This window comes from Crocodylus porosus, unplaced genomic scaffold (assembly GCF_001723895.1).
Source record: "Crocodylus porosus isolate Cpor-Errol unplaced genomic scaffold, CroPor_comp1, whole genome shotgun sequence".
Lineage (NCBI taxonomy): Eukaryota > Metazoa > Chordata > Crocodylia > Crocodylidae > Crocodylus > Crocodylus porosus.
In genome coordinates this window covers 33,761,927-33,777,179 of record NW_017728943.1, presented here as the reverse complement: position 1 = coordinate 33,777,179, position 15,253 = coordinate 33,761,927, and the positions used below count along the sequence as shown (strand labels likewise).

General features: G+C 42.7%; 1 protein-coding gene across 1 annotated transcript in view; it reads right to left on the bottom strand.

Moving 5' to 3' along the window:
• The window catches only part of MACROD2 (MACRO domain containing 2), a 1,470,564-nt gene that overhangs the window by 114,903 nt on the left and 1,340,408 nt on the right, over positions 1-15,253 (bottom strand). Inside the window, exon 9 of the mRNA XM_019549129.1 lies at positions 4,703-4,744. Within this exon, the coding sequence (XP_019404674.1) occupies positions 4,703-4,744 (42 nt within the window). The remainder of the gene's footprint in view (positions 1-4,702; positions 4,745-15,253) is intronic.

The window sequence follows — 15,253 nt, the reverse complement described above, 5'->3', positions numbered from 1 at the left end:
GACCCATTTGACTGTGTAGGTGTCAACACAGATATATTTACAATTTTAAGGAGTTTGTAAGCCAACCAGCACCTCAATCATTATAGTAAAATAAATTCTAAATTTTCCCCTTTAAAGAGGAAAAAGGCAGCTTTTCCCTTTTAAAGAGAAATCTGTGTTTTTCTCTGTTAAAAGGGAAAATCCAAGTTTTTCTGCAGCAAACGGGAAACCCGGATCCCTGCTTGTGCCATAAGCTACAAACACTAAGGCTTGCCTTAACCAAGATGGGCTATCTAGACTCAAGCAGACCTTGGACCTTGATGATTTTTTTTTCCATTCAGTGACAAGGGCCTGACACTTTTCTCTCAGCCTTGGAAATGCCCCCTATGGCCATGTGCCCATGTGCAAGGGCGTGTGCTTGCAGTGGCATAAAAAGTAGAGGCACAAATTTGTGCTACTACATTTGAAGGCTGCACACGCCCATGCACATATGCTGTGGTGCAGGGCAAAATGGCCTACTTTGGGCAAGCTGCTCTGTTCCCTGCTTCTCCTGGCTCTCAGGGAGGTGCTGGGGCAGACCTAGAGGACCCAGCCTCCAGTTGCTCCAGCATGCACTGCACTGCTCATGAAGCATGTACTGCACTGCTGTTTTTTGCCATTTTTTTTTAAACCAGGAGCTTCCGGTATCAAATTGTGGCACTGAACTGCAATTTTGCAGCATACAGGCATGTGCACAAAGCACATATGCACATAGTCTGGTTGTGTCGCATGTGTCCTGATATCTGTAACATGTATATTTGAATGGGCAATCTAGTATCACTACATAAATATATTTTTTTGGAAGTAGGGATGGGTCTGGTCAGCTTGACAACTTGGCATTTAGCATAGGAATGGAATATCTTGCAGGACACATACACTGGGCATGTGTGAGGAGGGTTGCCAGAAGAGTTGGCAGGTACTTGGCTTAGCACCAGGTTACGATTAAATGGCTTAGGGAGCTGAAGCAGTGGGTTGATTTCACTGAACTTCTGCATTCCCAGAATGGAATGGGAAGGAGGATGCTTGTAATTAGTAATAGATTTGTAAATTAGACATTTTTTCCTTCATCCGTTTTCCGAATACTGTAGTAAGGAAATTAATTAAAAAACAAAAAAAAACCACCACCAACAAAAATAACTCTATATGAATGAAACATTACTGCATAGGAATGTGAATTTTTAGAAATGTTTCCCATAAAGCATGTGCTGCCATAATTTGCATATGCAATCACTGCAATTGTGCACCCAATTATGCTAGCATCAGAGGTGATTTTGCATGCTTCTGTTTCTAAAAATGTAAGTTTTAAATGTATGAAGGCCATGTCATTCAAAAGTGAAGGTTCACGATAATGTTCCATTAATGTAGCTGAAAACTATAAGCACCATCACACTGCAGTATTAAACTGCTGAATTTAAAGGTGGACAAGACCTATTAGATGGTTTAATCTTCCCCTCTGCCGATGCAGAATATAATTCTCAAAGAAAGGATATATAGGATATTGAGCTGCAAAAATCTGAAACAGCTTTTACTATATCTGCCCTTTGACTCAAGTCATTCTGGTGGCAGAATGTATGAAATATGATAGGATGTGAGCACTTGGAGCTGAATGGCACAGTATGTTAGCAGCTGCTACAAGATATACCTCCTGAACAGTAAAGTACTCATTTAAAAAAATAGTAATAAAATGCCATCAAGGAACTAATTTAGAGTGCCTGTTTAATGATGGGCTATAGCACTTTTTAAAATACTGTTTCCTACTTCAGCAAATCAAATATATGGATGGCACACATTTATTAGTGTGATTGTAGTCCAGTAATGCACTATCCTTAACTTATAATCATGATCACCACTAAAAATTGGGCTTAATATAATGTTGAAGGCAGATTTCACTGGAAATCATCTGGCAGACTTGGAATTAAAATACCCCTTTATTTATTTTAAAGGAAAATCAAATGAATAACAGAGTTTCTAAGTGTAATAAGATACATGCACTTCTGGGTGGCGGAGACATGAGACAGAAAATCTACTCAAAGTGTGTTCATCACTCTGTAAACTGCACTTTTGGTCATCTGTTATTCTTTACTTAGGACCCAGTTCTGTAGTTGTTCAAAAGGCCTGTTCAGGTTTGCACTGAAATCAATGGATATACTCCCACCAACTTCAACTGGTATTGGATCAGGCTATAAGTGAAGATGAGAACTTATAGTATGAGCTTTAGCAACTGGATTGGATTAATATGGAGACCTCAAGAAAAAAGGGTCCATATGAGACAGCCTGATAATGTGTTCTTTTGGAGGCCCAGCATTCTTTAAGATTGAAAAAACATCAGGGGAACAATGCAAGATAAAACTATGACCATAGATTAGGTATGAATAGCTTGGCATTCGAGTATCATCAATATTAGCTCCAACTGCTGTTTCAGTTTGCAGGAGTCATGCCCTTATAAAGTCAAGTGGGATGGAAAATGATCATTCAATTAATGACTGAAAGCGGCAAGTAGCAGTTGCAACCTTATTTAAATTAAAGTTATTCAACTTTCTCCTCAAAGCATTTAAAAGAAGATACTCCTCAGCCTGACAACTACATTAGCATAAAAATAGAACTCCCCTAAATGCAGACTGCGCATATATTTATGGCATTTATGCAAATATCCCTAACTAATATTAACATTCTTATGCTAATAGGTCAAGATGGCAACACTCCCTACTGCTAAGAGACGTTTGAAGGATATTTAACTTTGGCTGCACAAATATTAATGGCATCTTCCAACAGCTGATCCCCAAAATATAATGTACCAATTAGTATATGCCATGGAATAATATGATGTTAAATAAATAATATTGAAATAGAGTGTTGCCATGCTGATATCATTGAAGTCCTGTAGATGCACCGTCTTCCTGATGCCATATTTTTCAGGCATTTGACGTTCTGAAGACATTTGGCTCAGTAGCTTCCAGATCAGTACAAATGTCTTGCCAGGATAATGCAAATCAGTCCTGCCATGTAAGTGAAGTAGTGGTCTCATGGACTTCCAAAGCACAGAGAAGACAAATGCAAATTTCCCCATTCAGTTACCTAATTTGGTGATGATCTAAAGTATAACCCATGTACTTAACTTAGAGGGGTTGCAAAGGATGCAAGAGAGTTAAGAACTGAAACAAAGTCTAATTTCTGCAACAAAGTGGCTTAAAAGATTATTATTTTAATATTATTTTTAAATCCTTTAAAAAGTCAATGTGACTCACATATAGAGACACAAAAAAACCCATGTAACAATTACATGTGAAAAATTAAATTTGAAACAACTTCTAAACTCAGTTTCGGGTATCATAAGGTTAGGGCAATATAAATGCCAAATCATGCAGGCCTCTAGAGGGTTTAAATCACCCAAAAACGGCATGCCAAATCTAAGATATGTGCCTCCTCAGGTGAACTTAACATAGATCGAAATCGAGGTAACCCAATTCAGAAAAGGTTTAACCCAATTGTATCCATTCTCGGTGCAGCCCCAGGGCTGGAAAGACCTAGCTGCTTGCTCCAGCTCCAAGGCTGCATTATTCCCATCACACAACTGTGCTATTTTTAGCCCCCCAACCTTTCCACACACCCCACCACCACCTCAGACAACCCCCTGGGTAACACTGCCCCCTCTGCAGACCCAACAAACCCCCCAGACCTGCCAATCCCCCACCCCGATGCCACCCATCCAAGTTACATACATTGGATTCGCTATGCAGCTCCCTGAAGTGAATGGCTGTACGTGCTGCTCCCAGTCTATATTTACATAGCTTAAAGCAGTGCTTCCCAAACTTTTCATCAGCAGAACCCCACTTATGATCCCATTTCCTCAGCATGGCCCCTCACTCCCAACTTGCAGGCCTCCACCCCCCAGGTGCCCCTCACTCCTGATCCATAGCCCCCTGACCCTGCCAGTGCCCCTCACTCCCAATCTGCAGCCCCCCCACTCTCCCTAGGTGCTCCAGGGCCCGCAGCCCCATGCTCCCCACCCCAGCAGCACCTGAGCCCCACTTGCCACATACAGGAAGCAGCACCTGCAGGTTGCCTGCTGTGGGTTAGGGGCTTCTCACCCTGCTGCCTTTCCCCAGGCATCTGCAGCCCAGCAGGCCAGACCTGGCATGGGAGAACGCACTGTGCCATGACCCCGTTCACTGAAGTTGCAACCCCATTTGGCATTGTGACCCACAGTTTGGGAACTGCTGGCTTAAAGTAAGCCACATGTATGTAGACTGGCTGCAGCAAATGACTACACATACACATAAAAACTAGTAAGGGCAGAATTCAAGCAGATCCAAACGGATGCTGATAGAGTAGGAAAGGATCACTGGAGGCCCAAAAGAGGGCAATACAGAAGTACAAATGTTTTAAAAAGTATATTTTTACCATAATTTAACAATTTTAGTTTAATGCCATTTATTTCTCAGTTGGGCCATAATATGCTCTAGGGACTATGCTCATTATAGAAATCAGGGTCAATTTGCACCTTATACAGTAAATCAGATGCATAGCATAAGCTTTTGTAAGCAGCGGGCCTACTGCAAATCTACTCTGCCTTCTGATTGACTTCTGACTAACATAGCTAACTACCTCGCAATGTTCATCATAGCTATGAGATCAATTGTAAGACATTTCTCAGCCTGTTTTATGATTTGCAGTACATACACACCTGTATCTTCACTCATCTCTGCCTCCTCTTCATTTTCATCATCTGTCAAGAAATTGAAAGACAGTGATTAACAGGGATCTGGGGCTTTCATTTCCCAAAGAAAAAGGGAGAAAACTGCAGATTTTACCCTTTACCAGAGGAGAATGCAAATTTCTCATTTTACTGGAGAAACCCATGGATTTTGCAGTGTTGCAAAGACCTCTCTGCAGGCTGGTGGAGAGCAGGTCCCACAAGTAAGTGGGAGAGGGGCTGGGGCTGCTGCCCAACTGGGTGGTGTGTGAGGCTTGGGGCCTGTGGTCACAATGTGCAGCTGCAGGGCCTGGTGGGGAGTGGGAAAGGGCTGTGGGTGGCTCAGTTGGGGGGAGAAATGGCTCCTGGCTGCTGTGCATGCTCATGGGGGACAGCAGGGGGACCTGTGCCCCTCAGATCTCTGTGGGCAGGCATGGGCTGCCCACTGTGGGCTCAGGTTCCCACCCTGCTGTCCTCCCGTGGGGGTCCATGCAGCCTGGTGGGTGAGACCCAGTGGTGCAGGGAACAGTGTGGCCATGTGGGGATCTTTTTGCTGCTACAAGCCCCGTGCTGCCCTGGCAATGCATCCCCTGTACATGTGGCAGCACTGGGGGCAACAGCATGGGGTTGTGCACCTTGCTGCAAGGGACACATTGCCAGGGCAGTGCAGAGCTCACAGAAGCAAAGAGCTTCTCTGTGTGGCCCCGCTGTTCCCTGCAGTGCTGGGTCGCACCTACTGGGCTGTGGAGGCCCTGGGGGAGGGAAGCAGGGTGACAGCCTCAGCTCATCCCCACCCCATGCACAGATCTGGGGGGCATGGGTCCCTCCCATCCCCAGGGAGTGTGAGCAGTGATAGGGAGCAGGGGGCTGAGGACCTGGGTCCCTGGTCCTATTGCCCTGGCAGCTGGGGGCCTCCTCTGGCAGGGCTGGGGGTGGCAAGAGGTTGTGAATGGGGGCAGAGGGGCACCATCACGTCTGGGGAGGATGTGAGAGGGACAAAGGGGCACGATCAGGGCCAGGGAGGTGTGGGGAAGGGGATGAGGGGCACCAGCAGAGCCAGGGGGCATGGGGGTGAGTGAGGGGCCTTTCATTTTAATCATGGATTTGTGATTTTTTTATCAGAGAATTTGTGTTTTTTATCAGAGAAAACCAGGATCCCTGGTGGTTAAGGAGAAAATAGAAGACAGCAATAAATAATCTTGCATATTTCATATTTATCTTAAGTTTGTTTGCAACTGCCCAAAGTTTTACACTTAGGTTTAGAAAATGTGTTAGATTGGTTGTATCCAGCCATCAAAACTCAGTGGTGCTGAGTTCTGCCCTGACTTACATATGAATGGTCTTCAATGGCATAGTTCTCATTCTTCAATGCAGTAGTGTAACTAAGCATAGGCGAGTGGGACATCAGCCCAAGGCACCACTTGAGAGGAGGCACCTAAGTGGAGGCCCCTGGGGAGCCAGTGCTGTAGAAGCAGTCTGTGTGCGAGGAAGTAAAATTCTCTGGCACTCGGTAGTGCTCCCACCTCTATCTACTCTCCAGGATTTGGTCCCTCTTGCTTAAAAGCAATGTGGATCTCATCTTGCTATTTAGGTTTCTTGAAGCATTTGTACAAGAGCTAATTGGATTTTTCTTGTGGAAAATGTAAACAAAAGCAAACTTTTGTTTTAAATTTACATGGAAAATGTAGACTTTAAACCTCAAATCCAAACATTTTTGTATGCCTGTTTCCTTCAGGGAAAAGTCCCAGTTTCCATAAAAAGCACATACCTTCTTGGCAAAAGTTTCATTTGGTCAACAATATACTTTTCCAACAAAACCAGTTTTGATTAAAAATATTTGATCAGTCCTAATTAGCACCACCTTATTTAGTTCTTCACAAACCATTACAGCAAAAGTGAATGCTTGGAACTGTGGGATTTGGTGAGCAAGTTACTGTAGGAACTGGTTTTTTGGTTAGGCAGTTTAATGGATTTTAAGGACAGAAGGACCATTAGGATTATCGTGTATGTCATCTTTGTATAAAGCAGACCTCACTAGAATCTCACACAGCAATTTCCATATCAAGTCTGCAACACTGGTTCAAGGTATAGTATACATTTCAAGAAAAAATCCAGCCTTCCAGAAACATTTATTTTAAGATCTTAACAGTCTGCTTCTGCAGACCTTATGGAAGCAGCATTTTCATCCACTTCCATGAAAGTTTTGCAGGATTGTGGTCAACAGGGTTGGAAGATAAATTTACATATTTAAGTCCAAACTTGGCAGTCAGATACAACTACTTAAACTCTTACCCCCAAGTTCCATTGAAATCATGGGGTTTTGCTTGTGCCTAGGGTTTTTTTTGTGGGGTATTATAGTGGGGTTGAGGCCTTTTGCCCTAATGATTTGTGGTCTAGACTCTAAAGCAATTTTACTTAAGCATTTCAAAAGGGCCTTCAGGAAAGAACTTGAAGAACTGGTTCTCCCAAATGTTTTCCAGGTCTTCACACAGACATAAAGTTGAATAAAGTCACAGCACATTTTTGTTCCTTTTTTCTCACTTTGCTAAATAGTTATTTGGGCAGGTATAATGTTTACTGAGCATGCCTGCAAACAGAACAAAACAGAGTTAATTCCCTAGAAACAGAAACTTCAGACCTTTCTAAAGGATTATCTTGGCAAACAAAAATGAAAAAATCTGGCTCCACTGAAGTGAATTTTGCCACTGAATACAATGTGGTTAGTATTTCACCCTTGGTTTTTAAATTTCTCCACAAAACATTTAGAAAATATTCAGTAAACAGAGAGCTTTTTAAACATTTATTTTCCAATAACATGGTCTTTCTATGAAGGTATTTATACTGAATTCAACATAAAAAATATACCAAATACTATATATCAGCCTCAGCATTTAATCTGCATAGTGCTGTGGTACCTTGACATGCATACATCAGCAGACTTTCTATGGATGTTCTTAATTATATTACATGTGGCTTGGAATATGAAATTCCCAGAGCAACAGGATACCTTGTAACCTGGCAATCATGGCAACAGGCAAGAAATTTGACGTTATGAAAAAGCACCACAGTCTTTTGGTAATACAAATCTGAAGTGAAAACCACTCCCTTTAAGAACAAATTATGAGCTACCTTAATTAAGGCAAGGAGGCTAAGTTTCAGTGAAAGTCAATAGGCGTCTCAGTGCTTATGCTACTAAAAATGGGTCTTTTTTTGAAGTTCTATTTCACATTCATGTCTAAATTTGATTCTGTTTTGGCTCAGATCCCTCTCTGGTAGCCAAACAACTGCTCAAGGAAATTCCTGCACTCAGATCTTTAATATAGAAAAAGGAAATGCTTGCATATCAAGCGACAAAGCAGTCCCTTTGACCTTGATTTGTTTTTGGAAGCCGAAGCATTATATACCATCTTTAGTCATCAGAGTTCTACATCAAGAATGATCTTTTTACCCCAAGTGAGCCATTTCTATGCTTAAAGAATCTATGTCCAAGACTGATAATTTCTTTTCAAAACAAGCTATGGCAAGGGCAGCTTCTTGGTACGCCAATTATGAAGATGTAAAAACAAAGGAAAAAGTCCTTCACTGATGTCCCTTGTAGCTTTCACAATGCCAAACCTAGAGCATTATAAATTATGTTGTTCATAAAAAGTTCCCGTTTTTCTTTCTTACAAAAATAGGTTTTTACCCCACCTAGGCTATGTACAGAAACCTGTCCAAAGGTCCAGGTTTGGTTTAATATCTTTATCATGGATGTTGTCAATCTCAAAGTGAAGTTTAATAAAACCACAAGGACCCATGAGTAGATCTTGGATGTCAACAAACATTTTCTTAAAGAGTTATTGTCAATATTACTTGCTTCCCAGATTTACTTTCTGTAAAACAAGCCAAAGAAAAATAACTCTTTGAATCCCACTGCATAGGTCCCACTAACTGAGAACCAATTTTCAAAAGCTTTTGAGCAACTGACAACATAGGAAAATACTCATGTAGCCCTGCTGTCTATATATATTCCATGCTATATTTGCAAAAAGCAGAATGGGTCCCTGTTGCACAGCTTTTCCCATTAAAGCCCTGTAACCTGGACCTGCGATGACTGATTTCCTCAAGAAGTCGTGTTGGAAAAAGAAAAAGAGGACAAATTCTGCATCCCAGAAGGACCCCTGTCAGCAGCCCACACATAAAACTTGGGTTGGGTTTTGTCATTGGCAGGCTTCCCCAGTGAAGAACTACCTTAAGATTTTATAGCCTTATGTTTTGGGGAAGACATTTTTTCCAGAATGTGGCATGTGGGTCAGAGAGCTAAGTCTCTAAATAATTGCTGGGCTTAAGTATATAAAAATAAGGCATACAGTAGATAACATATATGAACAGCACTGTAAGACCAAGCATAAAGGAGATTAACTTTAAGATTTAACCTCTGATGGAACATGCTCTCTAACATACATATTATCTGGCATAATTGTGTCTATAAAGATCTTAGATAAGGGATCTGGATGCAGGTTGTTGAGAGCACATTCATTTGTTGAAGTCATGGGCTCCCTATTAGATTCATATACCAAGCCACGACTGTCGGTTTTTCATTCCCCTCTCATTTGCTACCTGCAGAGGTCTGTGAAACAGAATGATTGTACTGCTCTCCATTCTAGTGAAACAGAAAAAAAGAGACAACTTAGCATATCATGTGATTTTTTTTCCCCCTCGCCTCTCTTAGGGTCTCTTTCTGCCTCACGTACTCATTCCACACTGGCAAAGAAAAGCCAGATAGTTCAAAATATCAATCTGTGCTAGACTTGAGTTGGCAATAGACAAGTGAAAAGTTCCTTATAATTCTCAAAGCTATTAAACCTACATCCTCTTCATTGCTCTGACTCCTTTTTGCATTGTTTTTCACATTAATTCCAGGAGACCTTGTATTAAACACACAATCTATTTTGCTTTAGCAATACACCTGCCTCACAGTGTAGGTGAGGAAAAACCGTGTCCAGAGCTAGGGAAGGCACTGTGGCTTCCAGCCATATAAACCTAGGGCCCAAGCCAGAGTGGTCAGTTTGGCTCTGGGAGCTGCAGAGGAAAGAGCTCCAGGGCAGGAGAGCTGCAGAGGATCTCCTGGCTCAGACTTGGATTTCCTTAGGAGTAATGCAAGTAGGATGCTGATTTGCAAGGGAATAGGACTCAGGGTAGGAGCAAGCTGAGTGATATAGCCAAGGACCTGGGGTTTGTGCTCACACTCAGTTGGTATGTTACATTATAGCTAGGGGGTTTATTTGGGGTTAGAGTTTTATACAGGTGGACTGGCTTATGGCTACAAAGTGGAGAGGAGGAGGACATGCAAGATGGGGTGAGGAGTGGGGGAGGGGGCACCTAAATGGTACATCTAGACTTGAGCCAGAGTAGGGCACCTGGGGGGTGGGTGGGGAAGAGCGGCTTAACACCAGAGGGATGCCTGAGCAGCACAAGATGTTTTGAGCCCTGCCAGGAGCTTGGGGGCCCATGATAGGTGAATAGAGACTGAGGGAGCCAGGATCCAAAACTACACAGGGAGTAGAGGTAGCCCGAAGCCAGGAGGGCTAAGAGGCAGAGCCTGAAAAGGGGTGATCAGGAGTGCAGAGCAAGGAGATGGGGGCCGGGGACAAAGGGCCCACCCAAGTGAGACAAGCCAAGGGCTGGACAAGGCCAATACTCAGAAGCTGGGTCAGAGGGAGTGGGTCTAGGCTGGCAGTCTGCAGGAGAGAGTGACCAGGAGGCTAAAACTAAGAGGGCTGAAGCCCATAGAAGTTGGTGCATGAACCTGCAGTGGCACTTGTGAGGCATGGGTCTTACTATGGGGGTGGTTGGAGGACATGAATTTAGTCTTTAAGCACGTAGGGATGAAGGGAGTGAATACTGAGATGAAGAGAGAAAGCAAGCACCTAGGCTTACCAGCCTCCCCTCATTACTTTAATAACAAGGTATGGCAGGAGAGGAAGCGGGGTGAGACCCTGGGAGGCCAGAGTGGGAGCATGACAGGATAGGGGTGGTCAAAAGGGGGCATGATGGCAACCTCAGGTACCTCCCCAGGTACCTTTCCTGTTACACACAGCATCTGTCTTCGCTTCTTTCTTTGCTTCTTTTCCTACTGAATGTAACTCTTTAGTGGGTTATGTATACAGGGTGCGACTTAAAAACATGAAACAAGACAAATCTTTATGCATGGCACATTGCTTCACTGCCTTTGCAAATAAATAGAGGAAAGAGGCAAACAGAGGAGAACAGATGAATTTGCAATAACATCACTGACACCTTATACACACACACGCACACACACACACACTTCTAGTATGGGGCTGATTTTTTTTGGTACAAAAATAGGGAATCTCCTAAAGTTTCTGCCCTTAAGCATTTAGTTAGCAAGAACTTCAAGATTTGACCAAGAAAATAATGAAAATTATTTCATGACATCTCAAGAAAATCGAAACTGAACTGTGAGTGCAGACAGAAGTGCAGCTCCCCCACCACCCCTGAGCAAACAGAAGCTCACTGTTGGTTCCAGGGGAAGAGGAATCTAGTTGTTGGCTGCAGCCTGCAGTCAATTTTCCCTACAAATAGCCTCTCCTCCCTCCCAGCCAGTCCCTGTTTCAGAATGGGAGGGGGGAAAGGGAGCAGAGGGAATTCATTCTAGGGGTTCCCAGCAGGGGGAAGGGGGGTTGTTCCAATACACCTGCCCTATCCTGCAGTGGGGGCTGAAAAATCCACAAACCAAACTCCCTTCACTCTCTTTCCCTCCTCTCATTCTGAAAACAGCAACAGGCTGAGAAACAGCACAGACAGTTGTTACAGAAGGTGCTGTTTTGAAATGTCTTCATCTGCCCCCTTATGCAACGAGGGTTCAGATTTTCACCTGATTAGCCATTTTAAAGTGGTCTGCAGCTGTGCACTTCTGTTTGGTCATAGCTATAGACTACTTTTGTCCAATCTGTGGCCAGATTGGGTGAAAATTGTCACTTCTGTCTGCACCCTGTGTATCAACTTTGGGCGTTTTTTTTTTGTTTTTTGGGGTTTTTTTAGGTGAGCAAAAAACCTCCATACGTTACAAAGTAGTATGGATTATAAATGGTGCTGGGCTACTAAACCAGCATAGTAAAATCAAACTAACAGGTTGACTGTATGTGTCCTCCATCTCCTGCATGACTTTTTATCATAGTTATGCATATACCACAAAGCTTCTTACAAGCATCTACTTGATTGTCTGGACATCCCTAGGGATCCTAACTTTTTAACCATGCTTTGCAAGCCTGGTTTCACTCCTTACTGACTGGAAATTTCTTGTACTTGACAGGACTTCACAAATATCTTCTGGCAGAAGTCTCTTCTTTTTTACTTCTTCCCTCTTTGTTCTATACTGCAGCAGCACCCTTCCTAGTCAGCCCACAGACCACACATTTCCTTAACTCATCAGAGTCTATTAATTACAACATAAAATCCCCCTCTGCTGCCCCCAACTTAATGATAGGGTGGAAGTGACAGAGAGCAGTTAATGGATATTTTTTGCCCTTTCTGATCCTTTCAACTCCACTTTCTACCAAAACTCTGCAACTGGATAGATAAACAGGCACTGAAAAACTTTCTTTATACCCAAGGAGTGCAATGTGGATCTCCCTGTCAGAGAAATTCAAACTATTTCCATATAAGGTACATCTCAAGGTATACAAACATCTTTTTTTTTTTTTTTTAAATAAAGGCCTTCCTCTATATCCAATGCCTATTTTGTGTTCCTTAATTCTTTTAGTGCTAGAATACCAGACTGATAGGTGTTATATAAAACTCTACCTCAATGCAGGCTAAGTTTGATCAATTTTTGCTTATGCTGTTTTCATTATGAAGAATTTTCTACTGAAACACACTCTACATCTAAACCCTACTGCAGCATTGGTACACTTTCTTTTCCTATGTTGCTTAGTTACACAGGCCCACAACTCGAGTCTCACTGAATGTAAAATGTGTTTGTAGCTTTTGAAACCATATCAAATAGAAATCTTTAGTACCCAATTCCTAAGAAGTTAGACACTTTTCTTTATGCCACCTCAGAGATGGCTTCTTTTATGTATTGTATAACTTGATGTGCAGTAGAATACACATACCAATATAAGTCTAGCCCACACACATATGTTATGTATTGGCTTCTATTCCAATTGCAAATAAATGGAATAAAATCGTTCTACTCTAGCAGTATTCAGACTTGGATTTCTGTTACAGGTGTTCATACTGCACAGCTGAGTTCAGTAAACAGATACAAAATTAATCCATCCAAAAAAAAATTCTACTGCAAGCCTTTCCTTCCCATGAAAAAAAAATGATTGCATTTTACTTACGAGAATACTCACTAAAGTGCATTTCAAACTCACTTGCCTTCTGGTGTATTCACACTAGAAATACTATGTATTATAGGTTGACATTTCCAGACACAGTTTGATGGTAGGTTTCTTACAAAGCCTCATTAGTAGCCTGGCAGAAAAGCAGTTGAATGAGATGGACAAAAATTTAACTGCATCCTTTGTAATTAGAAGCACTCAAGCATATGAAGTTACTTTCTGTCAGAGACTGGTGATGACAGAACATTACGGAGCAATAAATGAAATGCACTTGGAATATATTATATGGGAATGAGACACTACTCAACACAGCAGGGAGAAAGGATTCTTGTAACTGGATATGCTCATCTACACAGGGATATAATATCAGATTGACTTTAGTTCGCTCATCTTATAGTGCCAAACAATATCCTAAAGTGAATTATTTGCCCTCTGAGCCTGTAGTAAGTAATCCTCCTTGCAACAAATGTAACAACACTTTGTAATTAATTTGTTTGTTTCAGTGTGTGGACAAACCTAGCTACTCAATTGCTAGCAATCCTCCTACTGTTGGCCCCGACTTCATTGCTTTGTATCTGGGTAGAGCTGGGTAGAGCTTCCATTGCTTTGTATCTGGTATGTAGACCTCTATGACTTCCATTTCTCTGATCATCTTAACTGAACAAATGCTAACACTCGAGGAGGTGTGCCTCTAGTAGCACTGAGGATACATCAGGGGACATATTCCACTCCACCTACCAGGTGCATAAGTTGATTTAAGTGCATTCGAGTTATCCTATTCCACCCACTTTGAGTTCCTGAAATACACTTAGTACAACAGTTAGCTGGGTCCTCCTCACTATTTTTCTGTGGCTCAGTGAGATGATAGCATGTTACAAAAATAGATGCATTACTTGATCTGGCCCCTGGAGTGAGATGCCTTTATATCAGCAATGTCCATGCCACCCATCCATGGGATTTTTTTTAAATCAGAGAAAACCAGGATCCCTGCTAATCACATTCTCCAAGTACTTAGAAATGGATTCTTTGAGGCCCTGCTCCATTTTTCCAGGGATTGAGGTGTGGCTGACTGGTCTGTAATTCCCTGGATCCTCCATCTTCCCTTTCTTAAAGATGGGCACTATATTTGCCCTTTTTCAGTCATCCAGACCTCCCCCAATCATCATGAGTTCTGAAAGATAATGGCCAGTGGTTCTGCAGCCGCATCAGCCAACTCTCTCAGCACCCTTGGATGTATTGCATATGGCCCCATGGACTTATACATGTTCAGATTTTCTAATAGCCTGTTCTTTCACCACTGAGGGCTGCTTGCCTCCTCTCCCAACTGTGCTGCCCAGTGCAGTAGTCTGGGAGCTGACCTTGCCTGTGAAGACTGAGGTAAAAAAGGCATTGAGTACTTCTGTCTTTTCCTCATAATCTGTTGCTAAATTGACTCTCCCATTCAGTAAGGGACCCGCACTTTCCCTGACCTTCCTCTTGTTGCTAACGTACTTAGAGAAAGCCTTCGTGTTATGCTTCATATCCCTTGCTAGCTGCAATTCCAGTTGCATTTAAGCCTTCCTGAGTTCATCCCTGAACACTCAAGCAATATTCTTATACTCCTCCCAAGTTGTTTGTCCAAGCTTCCACTTCCTGTATGCTTCCTTTCTGTGTTGAAAAGTTCTCTGCTAAGCCAAGCTGGTTGATTGCCACATTTGCTATTCTTCCTGCACATCAGGATGGTTTGTTCCTGTGCCCTCAGTAAGGTTTGATTAAAATACAACCAGCTCTCCCGGACTCCTTTCCCCACTCATAGAATCATAGAAGTGGGGTCAGAAGGGACCTTGTAGATCTTCAAGTCCGACCCCCCCGCCTGGGCAGGAGAAAAACTGGGCTCAAATGACTCCAGCCAGGTAGGCATCAAGCCTCTTCTTAAAGACCCCTAGGCTAGGAGCCAACACCACTTCCCTTGAAGTTGGTTCCAGATCCTAGCCGCCCTAACTGTGAAGTAGTTCTTGCAGATGTCTAATCTAAACCTACTGTCCAACAACTTGTGGCTGTTATTCCTTGTTATGCCAGGGGGCGCCAGGGGAAACAAGGTCTCTCCCAAACCCTTCTGGTCCCTCCTAGTGAGTTTATAGATGGTCACCAGGTCCCCCCTCAGCCTCCTCTTGTGAAGGCTGAACAGGTTCAGGTCCTGCAGTCTCTCATTGTA